General features: G+C 37.2%; 1 protein-coding gene across 6 annotated transcripts in view; it reads right to left on the reverse strand.

Moving 5' to 3' along the window:
* LOC127871829 (polyribonucleotide nucleotidyltransferase 1, mitochondrial-like) overlaps positions 1–21519 on the reverse strand; it is a 105921-nt gene that overhangs the window by 5646 nt on the left and 78756 nt on the right. For all 6 annotated transcript variants that reach the window (XR_008045582.1, XR_008045579.1, XR_008045583.1 and 3 more), the window contains exons 12-22: positions 20432–20605; positions 19975–20011; positions 18911–18977; positions 15232–15321; positions 14111–14262; positions 12768–12903; positions 11047–11136; positions 6345–6428; positions 2115–2221; positions 1529–1584; positions 81–159 (exon numbers count right to left, since the gene is read on the reverse strand). Coding sequence is in view for 1 of the 6 variants with exons in the window: in XM_052415060.1 (XP_052271020.1) it covers positions 81–159; positions 1529–1584; positions 2115–2221; positions 6345–6428; positions 11047–11136; positions 12768–12903; positions 14111–14262; positions 15232–15321; positions 18911–18977; positions 19975–20011; positions 20432–20605 (1072 nt within the window). In the remaining 5 variants the exon portion in view is untranslated. The remainder of the gene's footprint in view (positions 1–80; positions 160–1528; positions 1585–2114; positions 2222–6344; positions 6429–11046; positions 11137–12767; positions 12904–14110; positions 14263–15231; positions 15322–18910; positions 18978–19974; positions 20012–20431; positions 20606–21519) is intronic.

A 21519-nucleotide genomic window follows, 5' to 3' on the forward strand; every position in this document is an offset into this window, starting at 1 on the left:
CTCGAGTGTGAAACTAATGCATCTAATAAAGAACGTTTTCGGACATGGCCACACATTATTTGGTAGACAATTACACACACCTGTCTGTGGTCCAGCTGTCTGTTAGGCAGGAACACTGGGTCCATGGCAGGATGCAGCTGAACTAGCACTCCAGTCTCTCTAGAGAACAGAAATAAATAGTACTCAGTAAATACAACATTAACCAGCCCAGAAAGAGATCAAATGAGCCTCGTTCTTGGATAAATGGACTAAATGCACTTGCGTTAGGTGTGGTAAAAGATCAGCTTGTGCAGGCCACACAGGCTAATCAAGGAAAACACTTTTTACCTAAACTGGATTTTTGTTTAGTAGAGACTTCAAATAAACACAAACCACCATAAAAATGGAAAGAGTTGTCCCTTTTTAGCCTGTGGTGACTTCACAAGCTAATCTGGGACAACACTTAACTTCTTTACTAAAATACTCGGTCAATTTAATATTAATTATTCCAGAAAGATATCAATTGAACCATAACTAATTTAATTGGAATTTATTGCTAATGATGATTTGTAGAACCATATACCAATTTGACACAGATGTAGAGCCTAGACAAAAGTAATGATGTTTGACTTCATCTACAAGTAACAGGTATGCCCTTTAAGGTAGCGATGTTTTTCTTGCGCAATAAACCATCTCATACAGGCTAACACTGAATACATGTTATTTAAAATCCTTTCATGATTGGTACAGCCATAAAAAGGACAAGCATTATTTCTACAACAAAACTGCTGCCTTTGACCTCTAAGTATGACCTTGATCGGAAAGATAGAAAATTCATTCTTGATTGAAATTCCATGAATTGAAGAGTTTTAAAATACAGTCTTTGTTCACCTATATGAAAAATTGAACAGTTATAAAGTAGACAAGCCTTATCATGACATAAAATAGCTGGATTTTGACCTTTGACCACAGTGACCTTGAAAGCATGTTGTACTTTAATTTTACACACTACCTGATGTTGATTGACATTAGCACAAAGTAATATAAAAAACTTAAATTCAGGATCATGATCTAGACAAGTTTTAAGACAAACAAACAATAATAATACAGGAACAAATGAGTCCTATATACTTTAGCCTATCGTTGTACGGATATAATAAAGGCTTTGGTAGTGAATCAAATTAATTTGCGCAGTGTTGTCATATAACTGACTGTGGTATTAATTTAAATTCAGAGCTATTTTTTCATGGAAAAAATAGTAGGACATTATATATTGCATTACCAAGGCAATAGTCATTTAAAACATTAAGATTGAAAGTTTTACATGTTTTTTTTTACAAATGCATAATTGTATCATTTTGTTGTATATATTTTCTTATTTGTTAAAGTATCTCTTTTTTGCAAAGATATCTTGTGTTTTTTAATGGTTTTCTACAATAATTTTTATTTTTGTGATAGAGTACTTTTAATCAATAACAACATGTAATTTTAATTTTAAAAGGCAGAAATATTCAGCTGGTTACTCATAAATACATTTGTATTTTATTACCTGATTTCAACAATTTTTGATTCATACACTGCATTGAATTCAAGTTCAGGTTCTTTCTGAAAGAAAATATTTCAAGTTATTTCATGTTGAAAAAAAAGCATTACAAAATATTTAGGTTTCATGAAAGTAAATAAGAATTTTAAACATGTTTTAGCTGAAATGCTTATTCAAGTATATTTTAAGATATTCTCAAAGAGTTTTATACACCCAGCAGAGTCAATTGGAACATTATCATCATCATTTGCATCATTATCAACTCCAACCCCACCCCACCATCCTCATCATAAAATGAGAAGCGTTCTGAGAAAACTGGGCTTAATGCATGTGTATAAAGTGTCATCCAAGATTAGCCTGTGCAGTCCACACAGGCTAATCAGGGACGACACTTTCCGCCTTAACTTGATTTTCGGTAAGGAGGGACTTCCTTGAAACTAAAAATACCATAAAAGCGGAAAGTGTCGTCCCAGATTAGCCTGTGCGGACTGGGACAACACTTTACGCACTTTACGCACATGCATTAAGCCCAGTTTCCTCAGAACGCAACTCAAATTATTATTTAAACAAACACCAGAACTGACTAAGTCACCTTGGACTGCAGCAGAGCATTGATGGCCTCCATGGCTTCCTCCATGGCCTCTTTGTTGGGAGCAAACACCTCGTATGTCGTCTCATCGAGGGCCGACAGAGTGACACCTACAAGGACAAGTCAGGGCATTACCAAACCATAAGGTGTGCTGTGAAAATTCAAACACTAAGCTACCTATTCACAAAATTACAACAAAATACCTCTAGCCAAGTGCAAGGTATAGAGCGCAAAACATTTAAAAAAAATAATAACAATGAGATTGACCCATCTGGCCCCGTGTACAATCCAACCCTCGGTCTGCATAAAAACTCCCTATAACCAACTATAAAGCACCATACCTCCATACAAACTAAAGTTATTGAGTTGAAACTAATTTCCCCTTTCAGTGACCTTGACCCAACAGGCCTCAATGCAACCCCTGCCTAGATCTGCCTGTAACATACCTACACAATCTATTTCAGCATCATATCACTATTATAACTTTAGTTATTGAGTGAAATCAGTTATTTTTTTAAGACAAAGTGACCTTTACCTACCAAACTGGCCCCAATTGCAACCCCATGCTAGATCCACATGTCAGCTGCAGATAAAAGTTGTTGGATGCATATAGTACCCTGAATTTCCTAAGTACACAAAGTTCAATAACGGGCCGTTGTCCGCTACATTGCAGGTCAGCATTATGTGTCTTGGTCAGTGAGCTAACATGATGATCCCAACATGTGTGAAATTTCCATTGAATATCTGTATTAATTACAGAGATATGTACTTGTTGCATGCTAACTTTAACCTGAATCTCAACTTGAATGCAAACTTCAACCTGACTTTTGTAATTATTAACAAGATGTGTTTGTGAAACACTATGTCCCCGTATATGACGTTTGACCTTGAAGGATGACCTTGACCTTGACCCTTCACCACTCAAAATGTGCAGCTCCATGAGATACACATGCATGTCAAATATAAAATTGCTAGCTTCAATATTGCAGAAGTGACATTACATGAGCAATTTTGACCCATATATTTGACCTTGAACTTGAAGGATGACCTTGACCTTTCACCACTCAAAATGTGCAGCTCCATGAGATACACATGCATGCCAAATATCAAGTTGCTATCTTCAATATTGCAAAAAAACTCATAAAATGAGCGATTTCGGCCACATATACAGTAGAATTGCAATAACTCGAGCTGGCGATTTCTCGAGAGCTGGCGATTACTAGCGCATTAAAGGAAGTCCCTAGCATTTTCCTTTAATTTCTATATAAAAATACCCGCAATAACTCAAACAAGCGATTTTCGATAACTCGAGGACGTGTGCCGATCCCCGAAAGGCATTTTACACCTAAGTAACAAGCAATTATTCGAGGACACTTTCTCGTCTGGTCGGTGCTAAAAATATTCGAGTTGTGAAAACAGCGCAATCAAGCAGACAAAAGACGCTCAATTAGGTGTGAAGTTAGTCGCAGTTTGAGAAACACTGCAAATTGTCATCCTTTGAGATGCATATCAAAGCTACACAGTTTTAATGATAATTATATAATAACCAGCAATCAATAATTATGATAAAATGTATGCGATAAAACAGAGCGTATCAGATAATTTTTCATGTGCATGTACGTACCATGTGTTCTATTTTAAATATGCTACACGTACATTGAATATTGATTGAATATGTTTTATATATTTATATAATGTGTTGTGTATGCATGTTGATTAAATTAATAAATTTACGATCATCCTTATTGTTTAGTTTATTATACTGTAACCATTAAGCGATTTTTACAACGCCTTTTCTTTCTCTAGCACCGTCTTACATGTAAATAAAGCGTTTGCGGTCAGAGTTAAGCATCATCAACCGAGACAATGAAAACAAATAATACCATGGATTACTCGAAACCTGCGATTACTCGAGCATCGAGGTCAGTCCCGTGCTTCCTCTAGTTATCGCAGTTTTACTGTATTTGACCTTTGACCTTGAAGGATGACCTTGACCTTTCACCACTCAAAATGTGCAGCTCCATGAGATACATATGCATGCCAAATATCAAGTTGCTATCTTCAATATTGCAAAAGTTATTGCAAATGTTAAAGTTGGCGCAAACCAACAGACCAACCAACAGACCAACAGACAGGGCAAAAACAATATGTTCCCCACTACTATAGTGGGGGACATAAAAAGGGCATCATCATACTTAAAGACTGGTCAAGTCATAGGTCTTGCACAGTGAATGTTCATCAAGATATTTAACACATTTGTTACCTTATATTTAAATATCTGTAGTAAATCTAGAGATGGAGTAGTTGTTAGCAAATGTTTTTGTTTGACATTTTTTTTTTCTGGAGATGTTGCACTTTGACAGAGCATTACACTGATGCCGTTGCTAACATTTGGGTGAGAAGTATAACGCAGACTATTTGGTTAAAAGTCTAGCTAAAAGCTAGAGCTTTGTCACCAATGTGACTTATAAGACAGACTGCTTTGTCAGATTTATTCATGAGCAATAGCTCAAGGAAGTGTGGGTCCTATGGAATAAAAAGTGTTCTGCACATCTTCACAGAGATGACATAAAACCTGATGGCTCGAACTCGCTTGGCCCAAATTTTTGGCTTGCGCAAACTCTCCTCGAAGCAAGATTTTTGATTGCTATATATTCACTTTACTTTCTGTCGTAAACAGATGTATACTAGAAATCGGTTGGCTCAAATTCCTGATGGCTCAAACTTGTGTTGTCTGTCCGGGTGAGTTTGAGCCATTAGGTTTCGAGTGTATTTATGTTTCTTGAGAAACGTTGAAGAAGTTTGCTCCATAAACTTATAACATTTTATGCAGACTGACTGACCAAGCAACTGACCAACCAAATAACAAACCACCCCATAGAGCATCTCCATAATAGCCCCTTCAAACTGAATTTGCATCAGTACAAATAATCTACTAGTAATTCAAACTAACAGTAAACTGTACAAATCAACAAGACATGTGTTCGTCAGAAACACAATGCCCCCTACTGCGCCGCTTTGAAATAAAATTTCTATTTATCATTTGGCAGGTATAGAAATCATCTCCCTTTAAAGCTTATTACTTCCCTTGGATTTTGTGCAATCCAACCTGGGTGGGGGTAGGGGGTCTGTAGACAGTCAAAAATGACCAAGTCAGACATCACTGACAACCAAGCCCTGTGGTTTATCAAAGAGATCATAGCCAGAGTTCATCATGTATCTATAGACATAAGTCCACAGGTATGTAATGAATCCTACCATTCACAAATTAGTACACGAAAGAAATGATAATTATATCATTTTAAAAAAACCTTTGACAAATCAATCATTTGAGTTATAAATAATCAAAATAAAAAATCTTTACAGTAACTGTGAAAAGAACCTAAATTCTTGGTAAGGAAATATATAATCTGAGATTAATAATTATATAAATTACTTCCCTTGAAAATAATTGTCTCTAACAAATCTCTATTTTTAGTAGCAAATAATTAAAAGCCAGTACCGTGACTGTAGATTCACAACTCAAAATGTGCAGCTCCATGAGATACACATGCATGCCAAATATCAAGTTGCTATGTTCAATATTGAATAATTATCTCCCTTTAAAGCTTATTACTTCCCTTGGATTTGTATTTTTGACCTAAGACCTTAAAGGACGACCTTGACCTTTTACCATGATGTGTTTGTCAGAAACACAATGCCGTCTACTGCGCCCCTTTGATTTATTTAACAAAAATATATAATTTGGCAGGTAAGATAATTATGTCCATTTAAAGCTTATTACTTCCCTTGGATTGTTTTTTCAAACCCGTGACCTAGTTTTTGACCCGGCATGACCCATATTCGAACTTGACCTAGATATTGTCTAGATACAACTTCTGACCATGTTTCGTAAAGATCGGATGAAAACTATTTGAATTAGAGAGCGGACACGAAAAGTGTGACAGACTGACAGACGGACAGTGCGAAAACTATATACCCCCTTTTCTTCGAAAGGGGGCATAAAAATAGTACTGTTCACAACTTATTCACATAATACACATTTAGTTCTAATCTTAGACCAGTGAAATACATGTTTCATCCCCCCAAAAATCTATGTTTAGGCTAGGGATATAACATGAAGTGTGATTAAAATTTCTTCAGGGTATTAAGAGCCTATTAAACATTATTTCTGTATGAAAATAACATATATTGTAAAAGTATAACTATTTACAATACTGGGAGGTGACTCACCAATGTCATACTGAATTTTCCGGATGTTATGACCCCCTGGTCCCATGAAGGCAGCCCTACGGGCAGGCAGCACTGTTATAGTCTCTGTACAAAAAGACACACATAATATGGATACTACTGCAATAAACTGACATGTATTGATAAATCTCACATTGTAATATTAATTGCCACAAAGATGTTAACATATACAACTTTTAGAAACAGAATGCAGATATCTGTGTATGTTTATAAAACTGATTACATGTTCAAATCAATTACAAGGATCAATTGATAACAAATGCATGGCACAAAACTCTACAAAAAATTGCATTAATTTTGTTTGTCCTTAAAAAATTGTAAATTGATTTTTGGTTTATGTTCAGTGTATTTCTGTTCATCATTTGTTGAGTTCCAGTATTAATTTAAAACAAGAGGGCCTGAAAGGCCCAAAGTCGCTCATCTGATAAAAAATAAATGACCATTTTTTTGCAGCCCAAGATATCAATGAAACAAATGTTCTAACCAAGTTTCATGAAGAATGAACAACAAATGGCCCCAGGGCCTGGCATCCATGTTTTTCAACAGAGCTGATTCATTTTTAACTCGTCCAAGATATCATTGGGACAAATCTTCTGACAAAGTTTCATAAAGATCCGACAATAAATATGGCCGCTACGTGTTAACAAGGCAAATATTCATGACGCACAACAGAAGACAGACAATTGACAAAAGGTGATCACAAAAGTTCACCATGAGCAAAAAATATGCTCATAAAGATTGTCACCATGTTTGAAGATGATATTATTAAAACTAATTGAGTAAAATAAATCAAGATATGATAACAACATTTGCACTCAGCAAGTGTCATTCAGATTAAACTAAAAATGTGACTAAAAGTATTCACAATGTTTCACTATAAAAAACTGTAGACATACAAAAAAACTGCCACCCCCCTGAGAGCCTTGTTTATAAAAAAACATGAACTCTTTTCAGACTCACCTTGCAATTATATTTCCAATTAGAAAATAAATAAATCCGTTTTAAAACACAAATCTTTGATAATGTGGGTTATTGTATTAAACAATAAAACCCAGTTTATTTTAGCAAAAAAGGTGGACCCTTCAAGGGAAAGTATCTTGAGCATACTAGTATGTTGATGAATAAAGAGTTCTCTCAAATTCCTGAGTAAGAGATACTGCCCATTAAATAGAAAGTTCTTAGATTATTTCCTTTCTGGCATTGGATTCCAAGGCTTGAACCTAAAGAAAAAAGAGCACCGCCTTGCGGGTGCAGACCGCTCATCTATTTTCTTTTAAAGGTGAAGGGACTTTCATTTTCAATCACAAAGGAGGGAGGGTTGGAGTGAAGAGGGGTGTATAGTGTGGGGGTGTGGACATTTATTACATTATCTTCCAAAAATGCGGAAAAAAAAAATCGGGGGGGGGGGGGAAGGGGGGGGGGTGAGTTGGGGGGGGGGGGATTCTTGGGTGCAATGGTTGGACAGTATTTCAAACATAAAATAATGAAAATAAATATTTGTGTTTTTTAACCGTTTCAAAAAAAAAACAAGAGCACCGCCTTGCGGGTGCAGACCGCTCATCTATTTTCTTTTTAAAGGTGAAGGGACTCTCATTTTCAATCACAAAGGAGAAAGGAGTGGAGTGAAGAGGGGTGTATAGTGTGGGGTTGTGGACATTTATTACATTATCTTCCAAAAAAGCGAAAAAAAAAAAAAAAAAATCGGGGGGGGGGGGGGGGGGGGGGGGGGGGTGGGGAGGGGGGGTTGGGGGGGCGATGGGGGGTGTGTGGGTGCGATGGTTGGACGGTATTTCAAACATAACCGTTTTAAAAAAAAAATGGGGGTGGGGGTATAGTGTGAGGGTTGTGGTGGTCATTTGTGAGATGATCTTAAAAAAAAAATAACAAATAAAAAAATTAGGGGGGGGAGGGGGGAGGGGGGAGGGGGGGGAGGGGGGGAGGGCACGGGGGATGGTTTGGGTGGAGTCTATTGTGGTATGTCAGGTAAGAGTAGTTTCATCAAAGTATCAATCAAATCTAATCATAAATAAAGAAGTTATGGCAATTTTAGCAAAATGTAATAATTTGACCTTGAGAGTCAAGGTCATTCAAAGGTCAAAGTAAAATTCAAGTTGCCAGGTACAGTAACCTCATGATAGCATGTAAGTATTTGAAGTTTGAAAGCAATAGCCTTGATACTTAAGAAGTAAGTGGATCGAAACACAAAATTTAACCATATATTAAAAGTTACTAAGTCAAAAAAGGGCCATAATTCCGTAACAATGACAACCAGAGTTATGCAACTTGTCCTTTTACTGTACCCTTATGATAGTTTGTGAGTGTTCCAAGTATGAAAGCAATATCTATGATACTTTAGGGGTAAAGTGGACCAAAACATAAATCTTATCCAAATTTTCAATTTTCTAAGTATAAAGGGCCCATAATTCCGTCCAAATGCCAGTCAGAGTTACATAACTTTGCCTGCACGGTCCCCTTATGATAGTTCATAAATCTTGCAAGTATAAAAGCAATAGCTTTGATACTGTAGGAATACAGTGGACCTAAACACAAAACTTAATCAAATTTTCAATTTTCTAAGTATAAAAAGGGCACATAATTCTGTCAAAATGCCAGTCAGAGTTACATTACTTTGCCTGCACAGTCCCCTTATGATAGTTAGTAAGTGTTGCAAGTATGAAAGCAATAGCTTTGATGCTTAAGGAATAAAATGGACCTAAACACAAAACTTAACCAAAATTGTCAATTTTCTAAGTATAAAAAGGGCACATAATTCTGTCAAAATGCATGCCAGAGTTATCTAACTTTGCCTGCCCAGTCCCCTCATGATAGTAAGTAAGTGTACCAAGTTTGAATGCAATAGCATTGATACTTTCTGAGAAAAGTGGAACTAAACGCAAAACTTAACCGGACGCCGACGCCAACGCCAACGCCAAGGTGATGACAATAGCTCATAATTTTTTTTCAAAAAATAGATGAGCTAAAAAAATTGGGGGGGGGGGGGGTATAGTGTGAGGGTGTGGTGGTCATTTGTGAGATAATCTTAAAAAAAAATAGGGGGGGGGGGGTTCAGGGGTGAGGGGGGGGGTGGTGTGGGGGGGGGGGGGGGATTCTTGGATGCGATGGTTGGACGGTATTTCAAATATATAATAATAAAATAAATATTTGTGATTTTTAACCGTTTCAAAAAAAAATTGGGGGGTGGGGTTGGGGGGGGGTATAGTGTGAGGGTGTGGCGGTCATTTGTGAGATAATCTTAAAAAAAAAATTAGGGGGGGTGGGGGGGAATCGGAGGCGGAGGGACGGGGGGGAGGGCACGGGGGATGGTTTGGGTGGAGTCTATTGTGGTATGTCAGGTAAGAGTAGTTTTGTCAAAGTATCAATCAAATCTAATCATAAATAAAGAAGTTATGGCAATTTTAGCAAAATTTAATAATTTGACCTTGAGAGTCAAGGTCATTCAAAGGTCAAGGTAAAATTCAACTTGCCAGGTACAGTAACCTCATGATAGCATGAAAGTATTTAAAGTTTGAAAGCAATAGCCTTGATACTTTAGAAGTAAAGTGGATCGAAACAAAAATTTATCTACATCTATCAAATCGATGTTAAGAGATATTTTTATGATGATTAGGCAAAAATATGACTTCTAGAGTGTTCACAAGCTTTTTTTACTATATAAATATAAGGAAAATGACCCCCCCCCCCCCCTGGCGGCCATGTTTTTTTACAGATCCGAACCATTTTTGAACTCAACCGTTTTACCCAGAAAACACATGTTCTGACCAAATTTCATGAAGATTGGACCAAAAATGTGACTTCTAGAGTGTTCACATTTTTTCACTATATACATATAGAGAAAACTGCCCCGCCCCCTAGTGGCCATGTTTTTTCACCGATCTGGGCCATTTTTGAACTCCTCCGAGATATCAATGAAACCAATGTTTCTACCAAGTTTCATGATGATTGGGCAAAAATTGTGTTTTCTAGAGTGTTCACAAGGTTTCTCTATAGCCATATAAGGAATACTGCCTCGCCCCCTGGCGGCCATGTTTTTCAACGGAGTGGAACCATTTTTTAACTCAACCAACATATCATTTAGACAAACATTTTGAAAAAGTTACATGAAGATTTGGCTTTAAATGTGACTTCTACAGTGTTCACAATGTTTTTCTTTTTTTTTACCTAGTGACCTATTTTTTTACCCAGCATGACCCAGTTTCGAACTCAGTCGAGGTATCAATGGGACAAATCTTCTGACCAAGTTTCATGAAGATCAGACAATAAATGTGGCCTTAAGAGTGTTCACAAGGCAAAATGTTGATGCCGCACGACGGACGACGGACAAAAGGCGATCACAAAAGCTCAACATGAGCACAACGTGCTCAGGTGAGCTAAAAACAGTGATCATATTTAAATAACAACAAATAAAGAAATAGTTTGAGTTCAAATTCATATACTGTATATGTCATTTATGCAGAATATTCATGCATTATTTTTAAAGCAGAGTATATCACAAGCCATCAAAAAAGCACTTTTGTCAAGCTTTTGAATCCTTATGATGTTTATAAAGAGCAATTATACGTGACAAGCATCTTTATTCCTGCCAGTCTAAAACTGTAGATTTGCGGTCAAAATCTGTAAAAAATGTACCCGTGCACCAATTACGTTTTTTTAACTGTTGAATTACCTTTAACAGGACCGTTAGGTTTAAAAGTGGGCCTGGGTTTGTTCAAGCCTGACGTCTCCAACATCCGATCAATGACATGAGAAATACCCACTGAAAAACAAATACTTTATTTTATGGTATGGTAGTTGAATAGTATTAAGATAATTGATACTTACAGAAACCAATTGACTGCTTGCTTATGTGTACATTTACTCTGAAAACTGCTTCTTGAGTCAATTTCTTCAAAGTATAAAGGAAAAATACCAAAATGTGTGGTCATTCTCACATAAAATGTTTAAATGATGAATAATTTCAGTATGCTACTCCAGAATATACATGTAGTTTTATTGTTATAAATTAAAATTGTTAACACCAAGCTCAACTTAAAATCCTTCAAATTTGTCAAATGTCTTCCTTTTATTAATGTGAATAAGTTTTCATATGTCATAATGGACAAGTTTTTTTTACATGTGTTTGTAAACATTTAAATGTTCTATTCAATGTGGGGTTATCATCTTGTTCATTCCTTAAGCGAATTATGACCTCATCAACATCAACAGCCTTGTTAGAGTCATAACCCACCTTGACTCTGTGAGATGGCATGTTTGAGCACAGACAGGGGTATTCCTGGAACACCCACCTTAACTCTGTGAAATGGCATGTTTAAGCACATCCAGGGGTATCCCTGGGACACACACCTTGACTTTGTGAGATGGCATGTTTGAGCACATCCAGGGGTATCCCTGGAACACCCACCTTGACTTTGTGAGATGGCATGTTTGAGCACAGCAAGTGGTATCCCTGGAACACCCACCTTGACTTTGTGAGATGGCATGTTTGAGCACATCCAGGGGTATCCCTGGAACACCCACCTTAACTCTGTGAGATGGCATGTTTGAGCACATACAGGGGTATCCCTGGAACACCCACCTTGACTTTGTGAGATGGCATGTTTGAGAACAGCCAGGGGTATCCCTGGAACACCCACCTTGACTTTGTGAGATGGCATGTTTGAGCAAATCCAGGGCTATCCCTGGAACACCCACCTTGACTTTGTGAGATGGCATGTTTGAGAACAGCCAGGGGTATCCCTGGAACACCCACACTGACTTTGTGAGATGGCATGTTTGAGCACATCCAGGGGTATCCCTGGAACACCCACCTTGACTTTGTGAGATGGCATGTTTGAGCACATCCAGGGGTATCCCTGGAACACCTACCTTGACTCTGTGAGATGGCATGTTTGAGCACATCCAGGGGTATCCCTGGAACACCCACCTTGACTTTGTGAGATGGCATGTTTGAGAATATCCAGGGCTATCCCTGGAACACCCACCTTGACTTTGTGAGATGGCATGTTTGAGAACTGCCAGAGATATCCCTGGAACACCCACCTTGACTTTGTGAGATGGCATTTTTGAGAACAGCCAGGGGTATCCCAGGAACACCCACCTTGACTCTGTGAGATGGCATGTTTGAGCACATACAGGGGTATCCCTGGAACACCCACCTTGACTCTGTGAGATGGCATGTTTGAGCACATCCAGGGGTATCCCTAGAACAGCCACCTTGACTCGGTGAGATGGAATGTTTTAGAACAGCCAGGAGTATCCATAGAACACCCACATTGACTCTGTGAGATGGCATGTTTGAGCACAGTATGGGGTATCCCTGGAATAGCCACCTTGAATCTGTGAGATGGCATGTTTGAGAAAAGCCATGAGTATTCATAGAACACCCACCTTGACTCTGAGAGATGGCATGTTTGAGCACAGCAAGGGGTATCCCTGGAATCTTGAGATCCATCTGGATAGCTGTGATCCCTGACTTAGTCCCTCCCACCTTCAGATCCATGTCTCCAAAATAGTCCTCAAGGCCCTGTTAGCAGAAAGACTTCGCTAAATGCTTAATAAAAAGTGTTTATAGTTAGTAAATATTTCTTTAAGTACACAATTAAAGCTTAAAAGTATTGTTGGTGGCATTAAAGTATAACCTGTATATGTATAAATCTTTTGAAACTAAATCACATTGTGTTTACTGTGGCACATATTGTTTCCAAGCCTGATCTCAGATTATTATGATCCTATTTCATTTCAACTTCATATGCAGTGTCCTTTTAAGTAAGACATGCACATCAATACCAGATTGTTTTGGTCCTATAATGTTTCAGAGTGTTATTGACATTTGATTATTCAGATGCAACTAATGAGAAGCCCCCTATAAGGTTGACTTTTTATGGAGTAATTGCCCTTTGATGTTTCATTTTCTGATAGATTTTAAATTTCCACGCAAAATCTCAGGAAGTTATGTCCAAAATTTCATGAAACTTATATGCAGTTTCCTTTAAAAGCGAACATGGGGGCATATTTTCAGGGCGTTATGCTTCATGGATATTTAAAGTGAGATATTAATAATAATTCCTTTTCAGGTTTGATCTTTGTAACCAATGATCATACGTTTTTATGCAGCATCCCTATTTGCTGGACATCAATATATTTTTTGGTTGGTCTGCTTCAATAATTGTTCAGGAATGTATTGCCTTTGAATACATATACATCAATGAATTTTATGTTACTGTCTCATATCACTGAAAATAATATCTCAAGTTGATAACTCATCATATATAGTTTTCCCACTGGTTGCAGATGTGCATTTTGTCAAATTGATCTCCTCTTGTAAGTTTTCATACTGATATTGTCCCTTAAACAATAATTCCTTTAAACATCATAAAACAATATATCTACAAAGTGTATTATCCGAAGCACCCATCAGTAAGACTGATATTCTTCTTTAAAAGCTTGCTGCTACTAGCATGTTTGAAGGCTATATATATTTTAATTGGATATTAAAGCAGTAGATAACCAGCTTACCATTTTCAGTATCTTTGTGATGATGGTGTTCTTTTTTTGGAGGAAAAAATATTTTCATAGTTAAATTTACACTATAAAGGATTACCAAATCGCATTGGATCTATCATTTACATAGTAGATAACCTTGCTATAAAAGCACAGTAGATATAAAAGCGTTAAATTAATGTTGTTGTTTTTTATGCAGGTTTGTTGCCCCTATAAAGGCTAGTCCCTACCAGTATATCAGTGAGCACTGTGTACTTCTTCTGTTTGTCTGTGAGGTCAGTCACAAGACCCATGGCCACACCCGCTGCGGGCTCACGGATCTGTACACCTGCATCCATCAGGGCAAGGCAGCCTGCGCAGATGGACGCCATGGAGGATGAACCTGGACATACATACAGATTGAGCTCAAGATAACCTAATGGACTACACTTAAAGACTAGTTGCTCAAAGATTTCATACACATCATTTCTATCAAACAAAGACTGGTTTATGTACACACACTGATGAGCATACTAGGGGTTTATAGAGTGCTCTTAAAGTTGAATACAGTAATTAAGAAAAAAGCTGGTTGTACTAAAATTAACAAGATTTTGTAACATTCTGACTGTACACTGAGAATGATTATCAATAATAAGAAAGGGCTCATGATTAACTGCTTTTCTATACGACATTATGTTACAAAATCACTAAAAAATATTTTCATTATAACAATAAATAGACAGATTTATAAATAAGGAGGAGCCATAGCATTGATAGAGTGTGCTGAGCTTCAGTATAAGCTACACAAAATAAGCTTTTTGCGATAATTAACACATGACTCAATTTCATGAGGATGGGATAAATGTAGCCTCTAGAGTGTGCAAAGGCTTTTCTTTAATTCATTATATATTTTGAACCCAAGATGTCACTGGAATTTTTGTCCTGACCAAGTTTCAACCAGATTGGTCAATAATTGTGGCCTGTAGAGTATTCACAAGTTTTTAAATTTATTAAAACTTTTCACGTAGTTGTTGACCCCATGCGACCAGGTTTAGAAATCAGTTCAGATACCATCAGGGCAATTGTTCTTATCAAGTTTCATGAAGATTAGGAAATAAATTAGGCCTCTTAAAGTTTTCACAACTCTTTCCTTAATTTCACCAAGCAGTTTTGAACCCAATGTGATACAATGGCTGGTTGAACCCAAAGTGATACAATGGCTGACAAAGGGCAATCATAAAAGCTCACCATTATCATGGTTTGCTCAGGTGAGCTTCAAAAGATTGCGTAAAGTGCCATATTTTTAGTGTATTGCTTATTTAAAAATTTGCAGGTTTTATAGAATGATTGTCTTCTGTTCAACACTTCTTACCATTAGATTCCAGTACTTCTGCACTGAGACGTATACTAAAGGGGAACTCATTGGGAATGATGGGACGCAAACCCTTTTCTGCTAGGGACCCTGGAAATAAATCAAGATAATTGCTGAATAAACATGCATGGCACGGAACAAGTTAATAGTTTGGGCATCGGTGCAAAATACCAATATACATCAAAATAATGTTATTAAAGTTTCAAAATGAACAAGAGTGCCAAATGGTCACAAGATACGCCTGTTTGAAGGTTTTGGACACCATGCTAAATGCTTGAAATGCACTAAGTGACCCCGTGACCTAGTTTTTGACCCGGCATGACTCATATTCGAACTTGACCTAGATATTGTCTAGATACAAATTCTAACAAAATTTTGTGAAGATCGGATGAAAACTACTTCAATTAGAGAGCGGACACCATGCTAAATGCTTGAAATGCACTAAGTGACCTTGTGACCTAGTTTTTGACCCTGCATGAACCATATTTGAACTTGACCTAGATATCATTACGACACAACTTCTGACAAAATTTGGTGAAGATCGCATGAAAACTACTTCAATTAGAGAGCGGACACCATGCTCAATCCTTGAAATGCACTAAGTGACCCCGTGACCTAGTTTTTGACCCGGCATGTCCCATATTTGATCTTGACCTAGATATTGTCAAGATACAACTTCTGACCAAATTTGGTGAAGATCGGATGAAAACTATTTCAATTAGAGAGCGGACACCATGCTAAATGCTTGAAATGCACTAAGTGACCCTGTGACCTAGTTTTTGACCCAACATGACCCATAATTGAACTTGACCTAGATATCATTTAGGCACAACTTCTGACCAAATTTGGTGATGATCCGATGAAAACTACTTCAATTAGAGAGCGGACACCATGCTTAATGCTTGAAATGCACTAAGTGACCCTGTGACCTAGTTTTTGAGCCAGCATGACCCATATTCCAACTTGACCTAGATATTGTCTAAATACAACATCTGACCAAGTTTAGTGAAGATCGGATAAAAACTATTTTAATTAGAGAGCGGACACTGCTGTGGACGCCGCTGCCACCCGCCAAGGTGATACTATAATACGTTATTTTTTCAAAGCGGGCGTAAAAAAATTACTGCAACAAAATGGCTTTAAAAAAAAAACATGTATCTAAATTTTTACAAAATAATTAAATTCTTCTTGTCTGATTGTAATATAACTGTTTTGAAACATTGAAATACTATTATTGACTATCTAACAACAGGTTAAGTGTCTTTCGAAGTCATATCTATATACATACAATTTTTTGATCAGCAAGTTCCACAATGAGTAGGTTAAATATGTGATTCCTAGAGTTCTATAATGGTTTGACTAGAGCTACATATGGACAACTGCCCCACGTCATGTCTACCATGTTTTTCAATGACCAGGAATCATATCTCACTTTTCCAAGAAATCATTAGAATAACGTTCATTGATTAATAAAGATTGCTTCAACAAATGTGACTTCTAGAGGATTCACTATATGAGTCCTGTTCTGAGAAAACTGGGCTAAATGCATGTTCGTAGAGTGTCGTCCCAGATCCGCACAGGCTAACAGGGATGACAATTTCCGCTTTTATGGTATTTTTGTTTAAAAGAAGTCTCTTCTACACGACAATCCAGTTAAGGCGTAAAGTGTTGTCCTAGATTAGCCTGTGGGGACTGCACAGGCTAATCTGGGATGACACTTTACGCATATGCATTAAGCCCAGTTTTCTAAGAACGCGACTCATATTTTTATTTCATTTGGCCTTGTGATCTAGTTTTTATCCAATATTGCCCAGTTTCAATGAGATACCACTGAGACAAATATCCTAAAAATGTTTCAATAATATTTAAGCAATTAATGTGGCCTCTAGTGTTCATTAGATTGTATTTGATTTGGCATAGTGACCCAGTTTTTGATTCCACATAACATTGGTTTCAAACTCATTCCGATATGATTTGGTCAAATGTTTTGACCATGTTTCATGAAGACTGGGCCATAGAGTGTTACATGAAAATGTTGAAGACAGACCACGGAAGACAAACAATGAACTAAAAGTGATCACAAAATCTCAACATGTGCATGTTTTCCTCAGAACTGCTTCAAACAGCAAATGAAACAAGAGGCCCCAAAGGGCCCTGGGTCGCTCACCTGAGAGACTGAGATGGAAAGAAACAAAGATTAAAACTCTTCAGCAAATATTTCGAATTATTGGTATGAGAAGACTGACTTTAAAAATAAGGTGTTCCAAACTATTCACAATAGGCCTTTATAGAAAATTACCCCACCCACCCTGGCGGCCATGATTTTAATACCCAGATTTTTTTTAAATATATATATAAGGAAAATGCTTCTTACATACATATAGAGAAAACTGCCCCATCCCCTGGCGGCCATGTTTTTCCACTGATCACGACCATTTTCAAACTCGTCCAAGATATCCACATAACCAATGTTTTGACCAAAATTCAAGATGATTAGGCAAAAATGTTACTTCTAGAGTGTTCACAAGATTCTTTACTATATAAATATAAGGAAAAAGACCCCCCCCCTGGCGGCCATGTTTTTTACCGATTCAAACCATTTTCAAACTCAACCGTCATATCCAGGAAACAAATGTTCTGACCAAATTTCATGAAGATTGGGCAAAAATGTGTCTTGTAGACTGTTCACATGTTTACACTATATACATATAAAAAAAACTTCCCCGCCCCCCTGGCGGCCATGTTTTTTCACCGATCATGACCATTTTCGAACTCTTTCAAGATATCTATAAAATCAATGTTAAGACAAAATTTCATGATGATTAGGCAAAAAATGTGACTTCTAGAGTGTTCACAAGCTTTTTTTACTTGATAAACATACGGAAAAAGACCCCCCCCCCCCTGGCGGCCATGTTTTTTTACCAATCCAAACCATTTTCGAACTCAACCGACGTATCCAGGAAACAAATGTTCTGACCAAATTTCATGAAGATTGGACCAAAAATGTTACTTCTAGAGTGTTCACATGTTTTCACTATATACATATAGAGAAAACTGCCCCGTCCCCTGGCAGCCATGTTTTTTCACCGATCTGGACCATTTTCGAACTCGTCCGAGATATCAATGAAACCTATGTTTTGACCAAGTTTCATGATGAGTTGGCAAAAATTGTGACTTCTAGAGTGTTAACAAGGTTTCTCTATAGCCATATAAGGAATACTTCCCCTGCCCCCTGCCGGCCATGTTTTTCAATGGACCGAAACCATTTTTGAATTCAACCAACATATCATTAAGACAAACATTTTGACAAAGTTACATTAAGATTGGGCATCAAATGTGACTTCTACAGTGTCCACAAGGTTTTTCTTTTTTTTGACCTAGTGACCTAGTTTTTGACCCAGCATGACCCAGTTTCGAACTCGGTCGAGGTATCATTGGGACAAATGTTCTGACCATGAATATCGGGCAATAAATGTGGCCTCTAGAGTGTTCACAAGGCAAATGTTGACGACGGACGCACAACGCACAAAAGGCGATCAGAGAAGCTCACCATGAGCATGTTGTGCTCAGGTGAGCTAAAAATGCAATCAGGGACAAGTTTTGCATTGTGCATCCATAGGAGAATATACATTTGCGACAGAATAACTTAATAATTCCCAAAGTTGTGAAAATACACTACCATGTCCAAGCTCTCTCCTGTTTTTTATCCCAGGTGACCGCACCTCATTTGTGGCATATGCTGGAAACTGTAAAACAGATGCAAAGCGATAAACAAATAGGCGTGAACAATGTTTCAAAAGAGGGTTTCTCAAAGCCCTTCTTGCATGTCAGGTGTGACACACCTTCAGAGAAATCAACCCCACAAAATCATTTAATAAAACCCCATATTTAAACAGAAATGACTTTCATTTAACACAGTTAAGAATTGTTTAGAGAGTTTGAAAAAGTACACGGTACATATCATTAGATTTGTGCTAAACTCAATCACTGTTTGATGCCTATATTTGTTTATATCAAAATAATTCTTGAGAAACAAGAGCTCTGTCATAGACAAGATTTTTGGATTGACATACAGACGGAGAAAATTGAAATAACATGTATACTTCTGTTAATGATAATCTATCCACAAGTATCAATCAACCTAGCTTGAATATTTTTTGCTGGATACATATTTTAGTTTTAATTAACCATTTCTTTAACCATAGGAACCACAATTTATGTCTCACTCAAAAACTGAAATAACATACCCATTCACAATATGGCCCTCGATATATCAACCTAGCTGAAGTACTTAACGCATTTATGCCTAGCGTCTAGAAAAAAGGCCGTGGCAAACAGCGTAGACCCGGATGAGTCGCCGCATGATGTGTTGTCTCATCAGGGTCTGCGCTGTTTGTTTAAAGGAATTTCTTTAAGAAATATTCTAAATATAGAAATAAATATACTAGACATCCCTAATTTTGGAAATAAATTGATCCAATTTAGAAGGATGGGAGAGTCCACCTGACATAAATGGGTTAAGTTATCACAGGATCCAGATTGGCATGGGGATGGACAGATCAGAAGTAAACATATACCGGTATATAAGTCTCTTCCGGTTACTCCTTTAAATCTTTTAAGTCAACAATGCATAAAAAACACAAAGAACATTCTCCCACAAAACATGTGTATGAACTCTTGAACTGGTTAATATAACAAAGGGTTACATTATGTGGATATTTATGAAAACTATTTAATACTCACCTCATAATGTAACATGAAGTTCTTTTCTTTAATGGCACTGAAAGACAACAACAATTAAAGTTAGCACATACTTGTCAAAGGGAAATACACGTAGTCTGATAACACAATTCTGTAAAATAAACTTACTGTACATGTTCTTTTTTAAACATAACCATTTGCTGGCAAAAAAGTCCTGTTGTGCATCCACCAATAAAACCTTTTAAGTAAAAACTACATCATGGCTCATTAATTAAACAAATTAACAATTGATTAATAATATCAATTGTTTCATATACACATATGTATGATTTTCCTTGATATATTTTTCCCAAGTACACAATTAGTACAAAGCATCGACAAGTTCTACAAAATTTAAACACAGATAAATTTGTTTCCAAACTTTCTACATGGTTATTTTAACACATATTTCAAAGTTTTAATGGGGTCCTTAAGCAGAAACTAACTCTTCTAAACCTACCCAGTCATCACAGAAATGGGGTCAGCTTTAAGGGACGCCTGCAGGGAGTCAAAGGTGACTGAGCACAGGACCTGTGTCTGACCCCTCTGGAAGAGGGCCGAGCCGTGCAGTGGAGCGTACAGACCCACAGAGCTGGAGATAGGCCGCACCTCCTCAAGCAGACGTCCATCACACCTGCAGGGGTTACATACCAGCATTGATATAATGCAGGCAGTTTCTTCTTTAGATCATATCTCCTATTTTTTTGCAATTTTTGCAATTAAATAATATTTATGTATGCTTACAGTATAGATGATGAATATTTAAGAAGGTAAATATTTACAATCTCAATATCAGGTACACAAATTGTATGTAACAAATAGCATGGATGACTTTAAACAAGAGGGCCAAGATGGCCCTAGTGCGCTTACCTGAGAGGAGTTGGTTCATTCAATCTTTACCTAATGTCAAACTTGACATAGATATTGACCAGAAAAACATCCTGGTCAAGTTTCATCATTATTGAACCAAAACTCTGGCGTAGAGTGTTTTTGTTTTTGTAAAATTTGAAATGGTGACCTATAATCAGACTTGACTGAGATCTTTCAGCAACTTTGATAAAGAATGCTTGAGAAATGTGAATGCTAGAGTGTTTACAAACCAAATGTGGACGGACGGACAGCGGACAAAGACCAATCCTAAAACCTCACCTGAGCAATCAGGTGAGCTAAAAAGTGTGTTTCACCGATCTGAGCCATTTTCCAACTTGTCAATCAAATAAAACCAATGTATTGACTAAGTTGACGATGATTAGGCAAAATATGTGACTTCCATAGTGTTTGATCACAAAGTTTCTCTCTATATAGTCACATAAGGAAAACTGCCCCACCCCCCTGGCAGCCATGTTTATTGACCCATCGAGACCATTTGCAAACTCATCTGAGATACATGTATATATAAAATCAATCTTTTCACCAAGTTTCATGATAATTGGGCAAAAAATGTGACTTCTAGAGTGTTCACAAGCTTTTTTTTACTAAATAAATATAAGAAAACTGCCCCCCCCCCCCCACGGCAGCCATGTTATTCAACTGACCGGAACCATTATC

This window comes from Dreissena polymorpha, chromosome 3, assembly GCF_020536995.1.
Source record: "Dreissena polymorpha isolate Duluth1 chromosome 3, UMN_Dpol_1.0, whole genome shotgun sequence".
In the NCBI taxonomy this organism is placed as follows: Eukaryota; Metazoa; Mollusca; class Bivalvia; order Myida; family Dreissenidae; genus Dreissena; species Dreissena polymorpha.